Source organism: Epinephelus moara, chromosome 1 (genome assembly GCF_006386435.1).
Source record: "Epinephelus moara isolate mb chromosome 1, YSFRI_EMoa_1.0, whole genome shotgun sequence".
NCBI classification, from domain to species: Eukaryota; Metazoa; Chordata; class Actinopteri; order Perciformes; family Serranidae; genus Epinephelus; species Epinephelus moara.
Genome location: NC_065506.1, coordinates 20,293,646 through 20,315,602, shown reverse-complemented (window position 1 = coordinate 20,315,602; position 21,957 = coordinate 20,293,646). Strand labels below are relative to the sequence as shown.

At 40.1% G+C, this 21,957-nt stretch overlaps 1 protein-coding gene across 1 annotated transcript in view; it reads right to left on the bottom strand.

Moving 5' to 3' along the window:
- Window positions 1–21,714, bottom strand: part of ush2a (Usher syndrome 2A (autosomal recessive, mild)) — a 256,530-nt gene extending 234,816 nt beyond the window's left edge. The window contains exons 1-5 of the mRNA XM_050054481.1: window positions 21,498–21,714; window positions 20,183–20,973; window positions 19,303–19,517; window positions 18,963–19,181; window positions 13,356–13,524 (exon numbers count right to left, since the gene is read on the bottom strand). Of these exons, the coding sequence (XP_049910438.1) occupies window positions 13,356–13,524; window positions 18,963–19,181; window positions 19,303–19,517; window positions 20,183–20,809 (1,230 nt within the window). The 5' untranslated portion in view covers window positions 20,810–20,973; window positions 21,498–21,714. The remainder of the gene's footprint in view (window positions 1–13,355; window positions 13,525–18,962; window positions 19,182–19,302; window positions 19,518–20,182; window positions 20,974–21,497) is intronic.
- Window positions 21,715–21,957: the final 243 nt, after the last annotated feature.

Genomic DNA, 21,957 nt, shown 5'->3' with positions numbered 1-21,957 from the left:
GTGGTACCTGTGTTGTACATGAGCTAACGTTAGCGGGTAAGGACTGAGAGGCTGTCCGGTATGTGTGTGTGTCCGAGTCGGTGCTGCTTGCCCAATCGGGCATGTCTGCGCAGGGTCTGCTGGCCCGCCGGCTATTTTTACTTGCCCCGGGCATTCGGGCAACCGTTAATGTCGGACCCTGATCAGGACAGTACACAATGTGGGGTACAGGGAACACATGAACACACAGTTTTTAAAGTCACATGCATTGAAATTTTTAGATCTGGTAAAATCTAAAACTGCAATAAGCATGTTTAAGGCATGAAATAATTCACTTCCAGGGGGCAATAATTTAAATTTAGTTTTTATTTAGAGATTGTGTATTTCAGTGTATGGGGCGGACTTATGAAATGGGCAGCGTGATGAGTTGAAACAAAGCACAAATATAAATCAATTTAAATTTCTGGCAGATATATAAATGAGAAAAGGTTGTGTTAGGGGAGTGCATGTTCATTTTGTAACACCAGGTCGTACTTGAACTGTAAATTAACTGTTTTTTTATTTAACTGGGTGGTAAATAGACTTGGGATAGTTGCACATTAATTGTAAATAAATTTGGGGATTTGTTGAAAATATATACTTCTACCTGCTCCTTTTCTTACACTGTTATCTTTGTCTTGTTTGTTTTGTTTTTTTGTTTTTTTTATTGTTTTGGTTTGAAATGAAGTTATTCATTCAAGGTTGAGATTATCTCAGCTTGACAGACTTACAATTGGACTAAGATCATCTTCATCTAAAAATGATTTCTGGAAAACAGTATACTGAACATTCACAGATATTCCTGTCCTCCAAATACAAACCAAAGTGAGTAAAATCAAAAAGTGTAATGTGACTTTATGCATCTGCAGCTCTCCACTTTTGCGTCCCCAGGCATATTGTCACCTTTCCCTCTCGCTTCCTCTAACTCTCCCTCCTGTTATCTCTATCCTTGTTATTCACCCTCCAAGCCTCTCCCACCCTCTTTACTCCTCTCTCCCCCCTATATACTTGCCCTTACCCACTGTGAACTGTTAGCAGCTCTGATGTACAGCCAATATTCTCTCTATCATATTAGCACGGCTGCAGTGTGTAAAGAAAGAGATAGGAAGAGGAGGAGAGGAGGAAAGGGAATAAAGGGAGAGGAAGAGAGAGAGGGAGAGGATGGAGAGGAGACACATTTGTTCTACTCATCTCAGCGCTAAAAGATACAATTACCTCTCACAGCATATTATCCATGTTTTATACCAGCCCAGGGCCCCATGCCTTTGCCTTGCCGCGCTCACCTCATGTAAGGCCCATATTTTAACACTAGCTATGACAGTTTATTTAAGAAAAGAAAATTGTCCCCAGGGAGATGGAGAGGGAGAGAGGGGGAGCGTGTGTGTGTGTGTGTGTGTGTGTGTAAGGAGAATGAGAGAGAAAGAGGGAAGGACAAAGAAGGTGGAGGGGGAGAGACAATGAAAGGGGGGAGAGAATGAGAGATAGATGAGGCAGAGAGAGAGGAAGAGAGAGACAGAATCATTCTCGAGGAAAAAAGCAGCGAGAAAAGATAAAGAGAGAAAAAGAGAGAGAGGGGACATTTATAAGGTGACACATCAACCTTTTAATAAAGACCATAAGTCTCTAAGACTTTTTCTTTCTGAGCAGAAAGCAAAGAAGGGTCCCATTTAACAAAACAGAGACATCTATGAGAGCATACAAGGAAGGAGGAGCACATACAGTATCATGCTGCAAAAGGAGAGACATGCAGAAATAAGACTTAGTGACAAGGTTTAGATGCACCAAACAGACTTCTGCTACTGATGGGTCCTGACAGAGGATCAGGTTTTGTGTTGGTTTTGGCCCATGGTGTTCCTTCATGTAGGCCTTATGAAATCTGTTTTAATTTTTTCATATATTATTTTATTTTTACCCCAAATCCGTATTTTCCTTTTTAATTTTTCTGGATGCTATTTTGAATGATTTAAGCATATTTTGTCATCATTACGAGTGTGTAATCATGTGGTAGGTGAATAATATCCAACAATTCAATGAGAAAATAAAAAATAAAAAAGAAAGAGAAAAAAAAATAAAATAATGATTATCATTGAATTTAATGTAATGAAACATTGTGCTATTTTTTTTATCACAACAGTTACAAAACAAAACAATGCATCCTTTTTTTAAAATAAGTGTTTCACATCTGAGCATCTGAGATTGCTCTGCTCTAAATTTAGCTGTAAGTGTCAAATTCCTCAGTTTTTTTTGCAGGGTCCAACAATAATGTTCACTGTCAACCCAACATCAAAGAAAAATGTTATTTTCCTCACAATTTAGTGGGATTTCTTAACTTATAGGGAACACAGGTGTTGTAACCACCTGTGATTATAATTCAATTAATTTTATCTTCATATATACTTGTCACTTATCTTCATGCATATTTACTGCAGATGGATGTAACAGGGTCAATTATACAGCAGTAATATGTGTAACAAAGTCAAATGGACATTTGTAATATTAAGTATCATAATTACACAAAATTTGTCACACTTAGGCCTCCATAGTCAATATGTGGAGTGTCTGATACTCCATTTCTGTACCCCTACATTCACCTTTGGGGGTACCCAACCTATAAAGGGGTGTCTCCTGCCTTGCCTCTCCCCTTTTGCTGTTGTACTCCGTGGGAGAGGTAAGCAACATTGCTCTTGCCGTAATTTCGCTGTTAAGCTATGTTTTTAAGTTTTATGTTCACATATTACTGTGTCACTTAACTTGTGTAGGGGCTTGAGTTTATATGGTTGTATTTGACATAGGATTTTGGTTGTTTTTATCTCTTGTTGTCAGGAATAAACAGAGATCGCCTCCCAAGATATCCACAGTCTGGGCCTGTTACATCAACACAGCGCAGACAACACTAGAGTCCACTGGTTACATGTAGGCATACATGTAGGCCTACATGTAACCTGGGCCGTTTCGATGCATTTACAGGTGGTTTGACCACAAAGATGCAATTGACAGCTGGCTTGATATAGAAACATCAGACACTCCCTCTCAACCACACAAGAAGCACAGGACGGCAGGATATGACCTAGCTTGGCTGACCAAGACAAAGACTGTGGTCAAGCTCGCGTTAGATTTCACCTTGCAGTCAAACCAGCCAGTGTTCAAGTTGGAGACAAACACGGGCAGAGCAGAGCAAAGTCTCAGCTAGTAGATAGCTGATATAATTTACTGGCCCGACATAACTTTTTAGACCCAGTGTGTGTGGAGGAGCTGAGCCCCGCCCTCTGTAAAAACACCAACACAGAGAGCAGAGGACAGAAGCAGTGTTTCCCTAAATGACACCAAAACATAGCAGCATAGTTTTTTCTGCTCATTCAGCTTAAGAACTGGAAAAAATGCTTATAATTGTAGGGAAGACAAAAAAAAGAAAATGTATCACTATCACTGAGGAAGTACAAGTCAGGTTCAGTCTGATCTGGTCTGAAACACACAAGTACGGGCCGGGTTCCAGTCTCAGCAGGTGCGTGCAGAATTCTACCACCAGACAGCAACATTACTTTGATATCCACTGCTGAGCATCTTCTTTTTATAAGAATATTTTTTTCTAAGATTCTTTTGCTCTTAATAGGGTTACTAACCTATGCCGTGCAACTTCTACTTTAGCGTGGATATATCTAGAAAGGGCAGGTTAACATAACATATGCTCTTAGGTGGATCATTTCATCCAAAGCACCTTGCAGCACCCTTGACGCATACATTTTTAGCACTCATATCTCACAGCTCCAGTGGGAATGAAACCCCTAACCCTAGCCGTGTTAGTGCCTTGCTCTCTCTATTAAGCTGGACCAGACTGCACACTGGCATGGAACGCTGATGTAAAATAAATAAATAAATGGATTTTACAACAGAAAATCTCAAACCCTGCCGCACACACACACACACACCTTTCTCTCCCTCTCTCTCGCTATGTAATTGATGCCAGTCTCGTGCCCTTTCGCCTCCTGTGCCAGCGGGCAGAGGGCTACCATAGAGGTGTCTGCTTCACCCCTACATAACAACCTTGCCTCACCTTCACACACATGCACACAATCGCAAATACACACACATGAATATACTGTATTTAGTGCACGTACATGGATGCAAACACACACATAGAGCCTGCGGAAACATGCACAGAAAGTGCCTCCATGCACACATAGTGTATGCACATACAGTGTATAAAACACACACACACACACACACACACACACACACACACACACACACACACATTAACTTTCAGTCTGTCTCACAATCTGTCTCTGTCACTCTAGGTGGGACAGAGAGAAAAGCATTAGGATAACTCCATGAGACAGTGTGCTGTGAGTCTGTATGTGTGTTTGTCTGTCACAATTTTACCTTTTAGCCAGAAGGTCTATCTTATCTTTTTGAATTCTTACACTGATTTCTTCTCTTCATGTCAAATTTCTGTGTTACTTCATTCTCTTCGAGCAAATACTTACACATGTCTTATGGTTTCTTTACAGTCATCAAGCAGCAGTACCCACTACCACTACTTAGGAAGGTTCAAATATTGAAATTAGAGGATATATTGAGGGAAAGCATGTATGTATGAGCACCAAAATTAGAAGCTGTCATGTGGCTGTGTATAAATTAAAGAAAGGAGAAGTGAGATAAAAAAAAAAGGAATAATTATTTTCCTACTACAATAACATACCTATGCATGAGACGGGGCACCGTGCACACTGTGCCACTCATAGAGGACTACTGGTCACATGTATAAGAGTGGCTATCAACAGAAGACCTCTGCCCCTAGCTTCCATTTCTGCAAAGCAAATTTTAAGGCTCAAACTGATGCAGCAACTTAGTCAGGTTCAAGTATTTTGGTCCTGGAGTAAAGTAGAACTTATGGCTGAGAGGGCAAGAAATTGTCTACATGTATATCCACAGTCTGAAATTAACCTTTTTCAGCACCTACTACTGTGGCAGGCAAGTATTTTTTACACAATAAAATCATTACATGTATGGTAAATTCCAGTGTTTGAATTACACCATGGCTTTTGGGGGTTGAAGGTTTCTGTATGTACATACATGAAAGTGTCCTCCTATGTGCAAAACTATATTATAAATACATTTCAGTTCATACAGACCACTTATTAACTATGCCAAGTACTCCCCGGCCCAATCTGAGCTCATCCAACATCACTCTCTCCCTCTTGTTTGAATACAAACTCACTACGCACTGAGCAAATCTTTCAGATGAAACTGAAATGTGAGGTAGTGAAGCTAATACAGTAACAAGTGGGCATGTATGGATGTGTGCACACCTTTTTATTGAGGATTGTTGCTTAGAATTTGGTGAAATTCATCTGTCAGTCAAAACAAATAGTTCTACAGCCCATAGTGTTGCTGTCATACAGCAGTAGGGAGCACTTTCAAATGTGTAGCTCTATCCAATAATATGCTAACCAAACTAAACGTGTCTTTCTGTTGCGCGTTTTCCCCTATTGCCAAATTGGCAGATGTCCTGACGATTCTACCCGCCACTGCCAACAATTTACCCACATTTAGCGGGTGGCGGTGCTAATTTCAGACCCTGTCTATATCTATGTTAATAGTGACTACAGGTTTAACTAAAGGCACTGGTAACTCGTGTTCCGCCACAGTGTCAGAGTCATGCTAAACCTAGATTAGGATCAAGGTAGATAAGCAGAATGAATGAACAGATGCAGAGGGGGGCAGAGGAGAGTGGGAATGAGAGAGAAATTAAAGGACACAGTAGAGACAGACCAAGAAGAGAGAAGAGAAAGGCAGAAGAATGAGAAAGAAAGACAAAACCCGTCTCAGATAGAGTGGGGCGATGAGGCATGTGCACATGCATCTATGCAAGAAAGAGGGCGAGAGAAGGAAAGACTGTACGAGAATAGTCGGTGCAAATTAGTCGTCCTCTGCCGAGACCAGACCAGTCCTTACACAGACATACACACGGGCCAGAGTCTTACAGTGTAATTGTGCGTGAAAACATTCATTAAGCTTATTATGGCATTCAGTCGAAGTTTTAGCAGCCAAAGTGTCTGAGAGCAGAGTAGTGGAGCAGATGAGCTGTCAGGGTCTAGAGAACAAATTGTAGATTAGATAGGAACAGCTAGTTCACTCCTTCCAATAAACACAAAAACGGTTGTGTGTGTGTCTTTGTAATCTTGACTTGACCTTAACTCCCGATGACACTCACACATTGACCCACTTGCCCTCTTTTTGCATCTTTTCTTTACAATTCTGTTTCTCATTTTTTTCTCAGCCTTAAGCAACAGTTAAGAGCCCTCTGAAAGAAGACATCACCAGCTGTTTCTCTGTGTGGTGCTGTGTGTTTGTGTCTTTAACAGTAAGACAGAGAGTGTGTGTAAATGTACGTATGCACAAGTGTTAAACATTCATACGGCCGTGGTGAGTCGTGATGGGACCAGTATGACTGGCTGTCCCTGCCACTGCCTCATCCGATAATGCTGATTTGCTCAGGCACTAACAGACGGACCCCTCTGGGGGTCCTCCAGGCACACAGTCAATCACTGGTACTCCAAAAGATAGTACTCCAAAGCTATTTAAATTGTGAACTCCCTTCCATTCTCTTCTTTCCATCTTTTGCGGTCTCTCTTTGCCACTTCTTTCTCTTCATCTCTCCATTTCTCTTTACACTGAAACCATCTTTTAACATTTCCCCTAACCCCTGACTTAACATATATCTTCAACTCTCACCTTTTTATGTATATATATTTTTGTTTCTTCCCATTTCACTAAAATAACACAATTGCACAAAGTGAAAGAAGATGCACACACAAAAAGGAAATATCCTCAAGTTGTTTTAAAAATTATTTAGAGTAAGCACAAAAGATCATGTAAACCAATGCAAAATTTTGTCCCTGCCCTCTGACTTTATTGTCTCACATTGTTGCTCTCCTGCCCTCTCCTTCGCAGAACCACAACAACTATTCTACTGGCACAATACTAAAGAAATGTCATGTTGATTAGGTGAGAAGAGGATGTTAACGTTGAGACCCAAATAACAGGACTTCTATTTCTCTTTCTCTCTTTGTGGTATTTTTGTCTCTTGTAGAGAGGCCATGTCCATCAAAGTGTTTTTTCCAGATGCCAGCTTTTGTTATTTTTTTAATTGTTTGCAATAGGAGTGCTGCGTATTTACACTATACAAAGAAAACGGCAGCAGCGTAACAAGGCGCTGAGCTTCTATGCCATATGTTTGACATTATTTTCTTGTCACCAAGAATTAGGGATGCACCGAAATAAAAATTTGTGGCCGAAGCCGAATAATATTAAGCGCTTGGCCGAATACCGAGTACCGAATACCGAAGTTTAGTTTTTCATTAGTTTTTGCAGATGAACCCCCTTCAGATTAGTGTTGTCACGGTACCAAAATTGGGACCCACTGTACGATACCAATGAAAATATCATGGTTCTGAGTAGTATCAGGATACCACAGCAAAAATGAGGCAGATGTGCCTTTTGTCATTTATGAAAAGATAAATCACTTTTCTATAATACATCAATGATATTTCAATGGAATAAATTACTTATTGACTTATTCATACTTCAAAAACAGCATCAATGAGTGATGAACATAGGGGGGATCAAAATAAAATAAATAAATTAAATAAGAATCAACCAGCCAAACCTGTCCCTCCCTCATTAGCTCGCTTACTCTACAAAGGCCTGTGCCTCTCAATAGTGCAGCATTTGCACTGGAATGGTCATATAATGGTATGACAATAACAAGACCCTCTACTTTCATGACGATAAACAAAAACAGGCAATAACTTTGCAGTCTTAAACCAGCCCTCCATTTGGCCTGGCCTGTACCACTTCATTGGGTGTGGTGTTCCTAATGGGAGTGCTATGAATATTTCACCTACTCTTTGTCTTAAAGTGGAAACAAACACCTTTTTACTTTTCTCCTCGAGTGTTTTCAAGTGGTGTTATTGTTGTTGCACTGCCCCCAAAGACAACCTGATCACTTTTCTCTTTCCTCAGAGCCTAGCAACCACGAACAACAAAGGACACACTGCAATTTGTTTTCCACAGTTACTTCGGTTGTTTCACCTTCCACCATTATCAGTACTGGGGATAGTAGCTGCAAAGAACTTACAGGGATACTCTTTGATAACTGGAAAGCTACTGATAGGCACTGGGGAAAAACCAAGTCCCTAGGAACAGTGTCCAGCTTTGAAGACAATTTTACATAATAAATTACAATATCGGGGTCCATCATGTGATGCCATGGGGCCCAAAAAGACTGTTTCCCACAGAGTTATACTGTGAAAAAGATGTCTGTATATCAGTGGATACATTTTATGAGTGTCACAGCTCCCTCGAAATGATTTGTTTCACTATCAGGATTTGATCCTTTCAGTCCAATAACATTGAGAAAGTCTAGAAGAGCTGCACAATTCAATCTTTTCAATTCCTATTTAAGTTAGCAGAGTGCTTATGCAAAAGTTAGCCGCTTGATCGGTGAAAGTATGCTGCTTGGCTGCTGAAGGCCTGTAGTTTGCTTGCTCTATGAGCCCCATGATGCGAAAGATCCAGGTGATTTCAAAATACAGAAATATGTCTTTTTTGGCCTCATGCGCCACTGAGTAACCTTCACAGATATGATCCTGTCACTGCCCCCAACGCTGTATCCAGTCCCTTTATACATCCATGGGGAAAACCAACTCACTGTCCTCTTCCTGATTTGGTACGCAATGGTTGACGCACTTCCTTTGTGCCGTAAATAGAGCCTTTATTTTCCCAGGAGATTGTGGTTGACAGAACTGCATGGTAACAGTGAGGCATATACAGAATCAGTCTAAATGCTGACGATGTCTTTATACTATAAAACAGGAGTCCAAGGTGTCAGTGCCCAATGTTGTCCTCATGCAAACACAGTATATGAGGCACTTGAGATAAAAAATAAAAAACACCCATCAAGAGAACAAGTTATGTTAATGTGTTGTACCCATCCCTCCTTCAACCACAGCAGTAAGAGAGGTAATTTTCTGGACAACTACAGATTGGTAATAAATTCTGCAGAAATGTACAGGAAAGTGAATCCCTCCGTAAACTGACTTCATAAACATCCCTTAACAACACAGAGCCACCTCCCTCACTTTACCCATCTCCTCACTCAGTCCCTCCCTCCCCCAGGCTACCTTTTCCTCCACTATTCTCGACATCGTTACCATAATCAGATAAGACAACTACCTAGGGAGCACCAGCATCCCTACAGCACCTTGCTCCTGGCACCATGTGTATACATGTGTGCGTGTGTGTGTGTCAGTGTGTGTGAATTGCTCCTGGCACTTGGAAACCCGTATTCCTTTTGACTGTCTTTTTGGTGTTTTGATCTTTTCAAACCGACAGATGACTGGTGTGTGCGTGTGCGTGTGCGTGTGCATGCGTGCGTGTGTGTGTGTGTACTGTATGTGTGCAGGAAAGGTTTCTAAATTGCCCAGCTCCTTCATAGGGTAATGTCTGTATTGTGCCTGAGAAGTCTGCTACAAATTACAGCTGAACTGTGAGTGTGTATCTGTGTGTAGGAGTGAGTGTGTGAGTTGATAAGAGTGTGTGCATGCACAAGAATGGGAGTATGCGAATGGTGTTTGAGTGTCAGGGATGATTATGTTATTCTTCTGACTGGTCAAAACAGATTACATCACCATACCATTAAATGAAAAGCCAACTGATTCACAAGAATGCACACACAAACACACACAAACACACACACACACACACACACACACACACACACACACACACACACACACACACACACACACAAAGTTTCAAAATACCTCCAAGCCACACCACTGAAACACACTTTTAGCAAAATACCTGCAAGCCTAACACTTTTCCATGCCTACATGGACGAGTACAGCAAACACAGATACTGTACCGTAGACATATAAAAACCTGATCCCTACAGGGCATTCACACATGCTGTACACACAAACACACACACACACACACACACACACACACACACACACAACTTGCTAGCAATTGAGCCATAAGCAACACTACATTTAGCCAGCATAACAGTAGACTGCCAAATTACTGTACCAGGCATCAACACCAGTCAGCTAACCAGTAAACTAAACTGTCACATTAGGTTTTCTGGCTGGGTACAATGATTTAAAGTACTGGTCAACATGTATAACTTCCTCATTCCTGGAGCACCCCTCTGGCCTTTAATTGTGCTTTAAATCAAACTGCAGTTTGCAGTACATTCTTTAATCTGCCTGCTGTTGGGCACCTCCAGTCTCATTTTTTAAAAATGTAACTTGAGGTTTTAATTCTGACTTCTAATCATAACGGAATAAGAATAGAAAAATTGCTTTATGATGCCAAGATTATTATCTATTTACAACAAAACATAAGTCAAGAAAGGCCACTTTTTAGGATGTGTTCCTTCTTATGAATATGTTTATATTTTAGTGTCTTTTCTTAGTTTGACATTTTGGTAAAAATCGCTTCTGTGCTTTCTTGTTGAAAGTGAGATGAAAAGACCGATACCACTCTCATATCTGTTAGGTGTTGGTAACTTTTGTAAAAAAATAATTATTGTCATATTTGTTGAAACTGTCACTGTATTCTGAAAGAAGTACGAGACAGATAGTCTGCAAATAAATCATGCCCCTCCTCCCCCAACCACTGCCTCTAATGGCATTTGCAAGAATCAGATCATGACCACAACCAATCAGAGCCAAGCAGTCTTTAATGCAGCCAAAGAGTCTCAAACACATCGGTCAGTCATATCAATCGTTCCATGAACTGCGGTCAAACTGTAAAAATAAGCAGCGCTGATTACATACGAATCACGATTCTGTAACTGCATTACCTATTTCTCACCTTCAGTGTTTTCAGACACATATTTTAGTGTACTGTTTTGTTGTAAAATGTGAAAGTTGGTCCAGCTGGTGGGCAGTGCTTGGTACGCCCGTCCAACTGTCCAACATGCTGATGGGGTCACAAACTTTCTCATTTTACAGCTAAACAGTACACTAAAATGTTTCTGAAAAACATTGGTGGTGAGAAATAGCCAATGGGTTATGAAATCTTGATTCATATTTGAACAGCACTGCCTAGTTTGACAGTCACCCTGAAGTTTGCAAGCTGTGATTGACAGCTGCATTAGAGACTTTTAAGTTTTGATTGATTGATTGATTTCATTCACATGCAGTAAGGCCATCAGAAATGCTACAAGGTAAAAGAGTAGGCAGAGGAGTATGATTTTTTTACATTATCTTCCTCAGTGCTGTGTCTTAGTGCTGTGGTAATATAGTGACAGTTTCAGTCACATATGAAAAGTTACCAACTGTAGCTTTAAGGATGAAGCTAGAGGGGGTGTGGGGGGTTGTTGATTCTGAACAACTTCATTTTTCTTTCCCGACTCTGATCATTTCTGATCCATTTGTTAATTTATCAACATATGTTTGTAAACCCAAATGTCCCTTAGGTTTAGCTTTATTACATCCTCTCTGTATATATATTTAAGGAATAGTATCCTTCTAGTTAATGTTTTTAAATAAATCTGTTGTAACAAGTTTGTTTGATCAAAAAGCAAATAGAAATGTCAAAGTGACAAGTTGTGGTTTAACAGGGAGTGATGTGCTGTAACAAATTCTAATGCATAAACAGCTGCTCAACACTAGAACAACAGCAAAGGAGAGTTTATTTATGATCAGGTGTTGCTAGAAAAGATGTTGGTCTGTGCATAACAGCCAACTGGTGCCTGAGCCTTATTGTTGTTTGACTATTTAAGATGGACTTTATTTGAGATTTCATGATATAAAATATCAGGGTTGTATAATGTCATGGCACCGTAAGTACCAGAGAAGGGCAATAAAAGAGGTTAACAAAATGTGTTGCAGACAAAATGCAATAAAGCCTATTAAACATCATGCCAGGTCAAATAAAAGTGGGCCAAAAGATTACACAGATAAAAAAGCAAACAAACAAACAACTTAAGTAACAGACACGTATAGTGATAAGGCTTGTCATGGGGACCGTGTTTTCTCCCCAAGTAGCCCTGGTGTTATTCAGAGATGCTGAAAGAGAAATACTGTCCAGTGGAGTAATCTGTAAAACGATACTCTTCAACAGACCAGAAACACACACACGCACACAAACAGGGATTCATCTGGGGCCTCGAGACTCTCTCCACTTCACTAGCTGCCATTTCAGAATGATCAGAGCTTTTGAAAGCCTTTTTTTGGTCCATGACAGCCTTGTATTTCTAACTTCTGATGCCTTCTAAAATTTCTAGTCCATGAACCACTTAGGTCAATTGACTCTGGAGAAATGAAGGAAAAAAGAAAGCACTAACCCCAAAGAGAGAAAATAAATGCATACATTGTTAAACTGCAGAAAGTACAAGTAGTGTATGTAATACAATAAGGAAATTTAAGTCTCCCACACATCTGCAGTTTCCTGAGGTTTTGTGCTTATGGTAAATACAAAGGTTTTCCCATTGAAACTTTTCCATTTTTCACTGCACAACTTTCATCTTTGTGTTTAGCACTTATTCAAACCCTCAACAAGGCTCTCCATAATAACAAAGAAGGATGCAAAGTTTATCTGTAAAAAATGTAATATGTAAACAAGTATTCAATTATCATACTTACATTATAATACTGAAACTGAATGTACCAAACTGTATTTATAGGATCCCCAGTCTAACACAACAACTCCTGAACTGAACAAGATGGCGTTCCACACTAAGATGTTAAAAAATATCCAGCAACAAATTAAACAACTTCACATGTACAACACCCATTTCCATGTTTTACATATGTAGTAAACCATAGAAAATAACCACAGACCTATAAATAAATAAATTAAATAAGTGAAAGCTAAAGAATTCCAGAGGTTTTGAAGTTAGTTTTCCATACAGGACACAGACGTTTTGAAATGTTGTGTTAAAAGTGTGCGGCATCGTCTGTCTGTGTATGTGTGTCTGATGTAATGTGTGTGCCCCTGACCCCAGCAGCTGTGCCAAAGCAGATGTTTGCCAGTATAATTACCACAAACTCGTAGAGAGGAAGAGAAAAAGATGGACAGAGAATGAAAGAGAAACACAGACAGTGAAGAAGATAGAGGCAGCATGTGTGTGGGGGAAAAAAAAGACCATTTTGCTTTCACAACCCTTATGAAGACCGTTAAACACAAACCTGATGGTGCTTCTAAGGCAGACTGATTGAATTTCATGCACACAAACTCACCTACAGATGCACATTAACATTCATGCTCATAATCATAGTGACCGGCTATGGCATCATGTTTGTTTTCAGATTTTTTTTTACCTGCAAAACAAGGTGTGTCCACCTTTCCAGTGTAAGCCTTCCCTCTGTTCTGAAGCTGACGGTCAGAGGAGTCTGACTGCTGGACTGACCATACCGCAGGGTGACTGTCTGCTCGGACACTGTCACAGAAAAGAACAACTGCTCCCCTGAGCTCTTCTCCAGCAGCATCCTGAGGGCAACAAAAACACACGCAACACAATTATTACAGCAGCAACAGACAGTTCAGACAGTCCATTTTAAATATCTGGCATTGATAAGCTGTTATAACTTAACCCAGAAGGAAGGAGGACGGAAGAGTGGACTCTAAAACCCATGGAGCTGAGCGCCACTACACACATTCACACACACAGTCTCTCATTCTGACATTTACACATGGAATATCAATATTTTACATGACTGCTAGGTTTGAGCTGCTACACTGGGTGTAGGCACGGACACACACACCCACAGTGTCATATTAACCACCATCACTGACATTTTATGGGAAATCGTGACTTTTATGAACCCAGAGACACATACCCTATAAATCACAGATAGACATATGCATGAGAAAGAGACCGTATGTATGTATGTCTGCACATGCATGTGTGTGTGTGTGTGTGTGTGTGTGTGCCTGTGGGGAAAGACAATGAGATAGAATGCCAGACAGAGATAATAAATGCAAGAAGAAAGTAAATAACAACTAACAAGCTCCTTTACTAAACTTAGATTTCCTTCATTGTTCAGGAGGCTTTTATCGGAAGCCGAATTATCCACAGAGGTCTCTTCCTCTTCAAAACAAATGGACCAGATGATTTAAACCAGTAAAAACACTGAATAAAGCAGTCTCACATTAAAAAAACAGTGTTTTTCACACACTTCTGGTCAAAGAGGGGCTGCTAACTACGGTGGCCGATGCAAAAACGCAAATGGCCCCATCTAGAGCCAGTGTTTGGTTTGTCCGTTCTGGGCTATTGTAGAAACAAGGCGGTGAAACATGGCAATCGCCGTAGAAAAGGACCTCCTCCCTATGTAGATATAAATGGCTCATTCTATGGTAAAGTAAACCTGACAAATATTATTTTTCAGATGAATATACACGGAAGAAAAGAGGAATGACGATCTCCATAAACCTTGGTTTACGCCAGGCCTTAAAAAATCTTCCATGACAAAAAATAAATTATACAAAAAATATATTCTAAATCCAACTCCTTTAAATTCTAAAGAATATATATTCTAAATCCAACTCCTTTAAATTCTAAAGAATATAAAACATATAAAAACAAATTTGTGCATATTTTACGCTCAGCAAAAAAAAAAACATATTTCTCAAAGAAACTCCAAGAATCAACAAATGATATAAAATCTACATGGAATATTATTAATCAATTACTAAATAAAAGAAAGAAAACCCTCATCGGTTTCAGTCTCTCAGTTTCAAAATGGAGATAAAGTTATAAATGTCACTTGTTTACTGACTTTATATTATTCTTTGATTTATCCCTATTTGATTTATGGTAATATTGTTTGGGCAAACACATATCCTTCTAATCTTCATAAACTTTACATATTACAAAAACGTTTTGTTAGGTTGGCAACTTATTCAAACTCTATTGAGGCGTCTGCCCCCCTGTTTAGAAAATTGAACATTTTGTCAATATATGACATAAACACTCATCAGATATGTGTGTTTATATATAAATATATGTTTCTACCTATTTCTTTACCATCATCACCTCAGTTTCATTCATATAATACCAGACAAGCTGACCATCTTCATCTTCTTTTTTATAAAGCAAAACATGGCCAGTACTCTCTTAGATATCGTGGTGTACAGATATGGAACTCCAAGGTACATATAGTGGAGAGCTCGTTGTCTTTGATTAATTTGAAATTGTTGTTACATTTGATCCACAATGTTTAAGTTCTTTTTTGTCTTTTTATTTTTTGTTGCTTATNCTTGACCTCTCCTGTCACATCCTTATTTTTTTTCTATTATTTATCTGGATTCTATGTAGTTTTTATTATGTGTGCAAATAATAAAACTAAACTAAAACTAAATCATACTCATTATATCATGTTCCATTTCTGCCTCTAAATCCTACACACTGGACCTTTAAACTTTGACGTATAGGTTAAAATCCTGATTCAACTTAGCATTAATGTCATTATTGATTAAGCTGCATATTATATTTCATGATTTACTAACCATTTGGTTTTTAAAATTTCAGAAAACAGTGAAAATGCCAATTAAAGAGCCCAAGTTAACAAATGTGAAGTTCTTGTCCAACCAACAGTCTAGAGGCCAAAGATATTCAATTTTCTGTCATGGAAAACCAGTAAATATCAAAATTTGAGAGGCTAAAACCAACAAACTTTGAGCATCTTGAAAATCATATGCTTTGATGGATTGTAAAAATGGTGGTCGTTTAATTCTATTTTCGCTTATCTGTTTCAGCAATTGAGGCAAGGTAAGGTGATGGATAGGGAAAATACAAGTTGCCAAGGAAAAATTTGACCTTTTGTTGTTTTTCGAATAAAGCATGACAACAAATACTGATTCATCTGCAATAATCATTGCATGTACATTTGTGGCCAAACTAAAAATAAATATAAACTCAAAATGAGAATCCTCAAACGATACAAACATAACTTCACAGTCATAATGTGGAAGTATGGCCATGCTGTAGTAAAAACTATGATTTGTAAAAACAGGTGGCTGGCTCTGTTCATTGTTCAGATGAGGGGAGGGATGTGAAATCACAGAGAGGGGAAGAGACAAAGCGAGAGGGGTGAGGAGAGATGGACAGAGGTGAGGATAGAGGCCTCCTTTCATCTGGCTTCTTTGATGGCAGCCATGATCGTCTCTACAACAAAAGACTGATGGCCAACGACAGCAACAGAAAGAGAGAGAGGGAGAGTGAGAGGGGAGAGATATTACTTCCATTCAGATGCATTCAGCCATACAGGTGTCATGTTCGGCAAACCAAGACAACAAGAGTTGTCTGTCATCTGAATCCCCAGACAGACAACTTCACAAACAAAATCACAGCATGGAATTTAAAGGAGTGACTTGATCTCTGTCTGATTCTCCTTCTCAGAGTTGAATTTAACTGACAGCAACATTTAAACTGAAAATCCAGTCCATTACTAGAATACATGTGAAACCTGTCTAGTGTTGCTCTAGGGCTTTCTTCAGACCTGTCACCACTGCAAAGTTATCAGTCACATTAATCGTTGCAGCACGATGTGGAATATGTGCATGTTGACAGACTTTTATCTCATGAAAGCTCAACAAAACCACAACAGCTGACTTAAATATTGGTTTAATCTACAAAGATGCAATTATTTTCTGACTCAGCAGTGCCTTTCTTTGTGTCCACATGTAGCCAAATATTTCTAATCATATTAAAAGACAGCCTGGTAAAATTCCACCACAACATTTTACTACAAAATTAATCCATCAAAAGTGTAGTATTAGTATTTATTAGAGGCTGAACAATTTTTAAAGGCAAGTGTTAACTGTGTTGACAAAAACTATGACGAAAATATTGCGTCAACAACCTTTTTACTGTGATGAAAACGAGATGATGACAAGCTCAAAATAGATCTTGATAGTCAAAACTAAGACTAAATAAAATCTAGGTTTCATTTTCATTGGCAAAACGAGACCTGACAAAAATGTTAGTGGTGCATGAGTGATGAGCTGGTAAATTCCAGTAGATAGTCTGCACCAGAGTGTTTCGCTAGCCAGCAAAAACACACACACCAAAGCAATGTCATGCTACGTTGGTGCTACTTGTGAACTGTATTTAGCAGTAAATAAGGAGCTGTGTGTTTGACTGTGGATGCTGGAGCTGTTGAATGAATTTGTGGAGTTTGTTCGTTGCAGCAGTCGCTGTTTGCAGTTAGCTCTGCTTTTTAGCCACAGAGTGGCAGCGGAGCAAGTAGCCATCAGACGTCACAGCTGTTCCTCATAGGATTCAATTCAGAAGCGAACTCAAAAAGATTTATGTGTTGATGCTGTTTGACAGGCAGGTAGGAGGCTCAGTTTGAGCTGTAAGTAAACAGTCTGAACTTAGCAGTTTATCTTAGTTTAGTTTTAATCACCGACTCTGAGAGAAGACACAAGTTTAAACCTTGGACTAACATGTTGCTGATTAAGAACAAATTTCTGCTTCTTCACAGTGAGATCGAAAAGTAAAAATGAACAATAAATCTGGTACAAATCCTGGTTATCTCATATTAGTTACTTGTGCTGTTGAAGTTTTTGAGACAACCTGACACTGTGATTCTAATTTCTGATAAATTATTTAGACTACTGGGTTAGTTTACAGATAGAAAACATAGAAAACATATTGATTTAAGTACTAACTAAAAGTTAACTAAAATGTCGTGAATGTTCATCAACTAAAACATTTAGAATTTTTGTTGACTGAAATATAGCCAATTAACTCGCCAATCAACTTCCAAATGGATTGCCCAAGATTTTGTGGAAAGACTGGTCACAAGCAGAAGGACAGCAAACTAACTGTTCATGCCAACTGGCAAAAAGGAGAAACATGTGGATGCATGCATGTATGTGGCCTTAGCTATTGCTAATTCATGTTTGTTTAAGTGTCCATTGTAAGTCCAACAATGTTATAGAAGTGCATTCATAAAATCATTTTACGTTTAACTAACAATACTCAATCGGCAAAAAAAGAGCAAGACCTCATGTATGTCTACCCTATGTTTAGTTTCATGACAAAGCATTCAATGTTGTCTGAATAATCCACTTTAAGTGATGCTGTATGCTGGAGGAGGAGATGGGGTTGCCAACTACAGCCAACTGATCTCTTTGTGAGTCCTTGTGCCTTGTGTGTGCGTGTGTGAGTGTAAGCTGATCCGAGTGTGTGTAACTCTGCACCATCCCAGCCCTGCCTGCAAAATACCAGCACACTCTCACACACACTCTGTCTCTCACACACAACATGTCACAGTAGGACATGACAGCCAGTTGTTGGCCAACATTTCCTGACAGTGATACTGACCTGACCAGAGCTGACCTGATTGCTCCTTGTTATTAGATCAATATCACAGTGCTTTCACTTCAATGCACTTCCAATGTTTGAAAATCATATTAGATATCATATCAGAGCAGACATTGACTATACATCAAAGCAGCAGTGTGGTTTCAGCCGGGAGATATATTTCATCAGTAGCACAGGATTATGTTGGACTACTCTGATATGATACATCAGTAATTGTGACTCATACGTACGACACAATAACATTAGGACAGTTTGAGAGCATTGACTTATAACAAATGTGATTTTTCAGCATTTTAAAATCACTGCATGAACTGTCATACACAGAAAACCACATCTGGCTGTCATGCACACTCACACAGAGCTATTATATATCTGGACTTTGCTTCTTTGTACAGGGAATTGAAGGAGAAAAATATATAATTTAGACACAGACATAAGATCCACGCACAGTATACTGTTTGTACTGTAGGGTGACATCCGTAATAAATACAATTTAAAATTCAGCGGCAGTGAACAGCTGCTTCTCAAATAGGTCTCATATATCCCGCTACACAACTGACTGATGGCTCTCTGAAATTACAAAAATTAAACTCACATCTCTCCAGAAGAGCTCGGTTTTATCCACAGTGCCAGGGTGAGGGAACCTAATGCTCCTAGTTTCTGTGAGGGGGGAGAGACCAGACATCCATCCTGGACTTGCCGAAACAGCACACTACTGGATCCACCAGAAACCCCCTCTGAACTGGACGTGGTTCCAGCCTCTGTCTGAGTCCCAGGACGAGTGTCAACATCGTCTTCAGTCACACAGGAACCCCTGGTAGGATAAGGTTTGAATGTGTTAATATTTTTTCTGTTTTTCTAATTTTACATGTTCTGAAAGGTCAGAGGTCATGTGAAATACCTTGATGACCTTACTATGACTTTGATCTACCTACCTGTGTGCAGGCAGCAGCAGTGGGGCATACGGAGGTGTGGAGGATCTGTAGGGACACTCCTGGACACAGAAGGCCTGATAACACATCATCAGCTCAGTCTGGGTGGACACTGACTGACAGTAGCTGCTCCGCTCTGGAACCCCACAGGTGGAACGAGCGGGAGAAGTGGACACAGGTTTGAAGGCAGCGATGTTTTCCATCCGTGGAAAATGTCCCTAAGAATAAAAACGATTAAAAAATGAATATCAATCAATCCTGTTTGTGTCGGCAGCAACCTGAAACATTTGGATACAATACTAATTTTAAATACCATTCAGCAACTTGGAGAATCTATTTCAAAGTTCTATAAAATTCAACAATCAATGGGTTAAAGAACTGAGTTGAGTGTGTTTTTGTGGGCCAATTTCTTGCTGTCACACATACCTTTTATATACTGAATGTTTAAAATTTATTTGGACAGGTGTTCTTAATAAAACTATCAATGAAAAGAGAGAAAGATAAGATCACGGAAATTTTTTGACATATTTGTTGCATGGACATGAATTCATTCGTAGCTTCCAATAGGCCATTTTCAATGGAGATCTTTTGATATGGCTAAATTCCATTTAGTTGCTTCAGTTTCAGGGTCCTGTTATTGTGCATACAGGCTTACTGTCACACAGTCATGAGTTACTGGGACACCTGAATAGAACAGAGCCACCATCAGTCATTATGTTATTAGTAACACCTGTGCTTTTCCTACCATAACAAGATAAAATGTCTAAATGGCTGTCAGCAGGGTTTGTTTAAATAGTCATTAAATAACCCATACACAGTATACTGTCTATTAACAGTTACTTTTCCACAGTCTTTGGATCAGAAATTACAGCTGCACACTTACCTGTGATGAAGCAGGTGTTGCACACAGGCTGAAGAGGAGGAGAATTAACCAGAGAATGACACGATGCCACCTTATCCCTTTCATCATCTTCTTCTCTCTCTTCTCTTCTCCTTCAGTGAAGCTTTTCAGGTGTAGCGTCCAAGGAAAAACAGGCCACTTCTTCCTTTTCCCCATCCTTTTGTCCCTTTGCTTGATTACACCTTCTGTTTCTGCAGCTGACAGAATCCCAGACACATCAGCTTTGCTCTTGTGCTTTCCTACCACGCATTTCTCCCCACTCTTTAGGTCTTCTCCAACTTTCCTGTTGCATTTTTTCCTTAAGTTAAACTGCTCCCCTCTCCGTCCTCCGTCCATCTCCTCTGTTCTGACTCCTCTGCCCCATGTTTGTCTCTTCCTTTTCACTTTCTCTCCCTTTGCTCCTCCCTGGTCGTCTCTCTGTTCGGTCCATCCCTGGCCTTTGACCCCACAGGTATCCAGAATCGGGTTTTCGGAGGGTTCCAGCATGGTCCGAGGTTCGAGAAGCTCGGACAGGGGTTCTGCAACATTCCCCGGGGCAGAGGGATGCTCCAGAACCTGGATTTTTTTCGGAAGCCTTCCAGCAGCGCTTGAATAAGTGATGACTGTCATGGTTTCATGGTTACAGGGTTACAGGGACATTTTTTACAGGCCAGTGCCCCTAGGGTGAGGCTACGAAGCTTAGCTCTCTGTTACACTGACACCGTCCCTCGCACACACACCCCCACACACAAACCACAACCAAAGCCTTCACATGATAGGTAGGATTTCACAATCTAGAGAGGGAAAAGAGAGGAGGAGAGAAGGAAAGAGGAACGTGGTCAGACCAAAATCCAACATGAGACAAATCTGAGGAGAGTGAAATGCCATGCAGGCTATTCCCTAGCCAAAGCCTACACTATCATGTACAGCTTGATGGAGGCACAGCTCAAGTGATAGTGCTACATTGCTTTCCCCCTTTTCTTCATTTTCCATTGAATTAAACATGCCCTTTTTCCTCTGGCACCTGGCCTCCAGATTTTTATCCAACTGAACGGGTTTTCACATAAGTTTGTTGGAAATTGAAGCTTAGGTCAAAGCTCTCTTCATTACAATACTTATCAGCTTCAATTTCACATTTTGACACACAAAAAGAAGCCAGCAGTGCTCTCATCTCCAGTGTTGAATTACCTGGACCCCCCTGTCCACGGTTCCCGTTTGAAAATAGGAAAGCTAACAGTGTATCTAATAACGTCTCCTATATGCCGAACAAATTTGTAAATCTATGCAGATATTGTGACATGCTAAAATATGTGGTTACCTGTCGCTGTGGAGTCCCAGCACAAAGCTCTATCCCCATCACAAGTGCAGCGTCAACAAACACTCAACTTGTTGCTCTGGCACGGCTCGAACAAAACAAGCTAACTACCTGTATTTCTCCACACACCTGTCCGTCAACAGCAGCAACACGTCGCTCCAGAAGAAAAAATAGTCCTCTTCAAACATGACTTGAGTTGTTTGGTCCGTCGTTGTGCCACACACTGTGACAGAAAAACTGAATGACAGTACAGCTGAACTTGACAAAGCTCCTGTTTCTTCTCCCTGTGTCGTACCTCTCTCATTCAGAACATGCGGCACGCGGTGCTAAGGAGATTACCGCGAGCTGCCATCTGGCCAGCAGCGCTCGAGGCGGCAGGATACTGGGCGCAAAGTAACGGTGAGGCAGCGTTACACTGCTGAGAGCCAAGTAACGGAAACTTGAGAGCCCCGGGGGTGGCGTG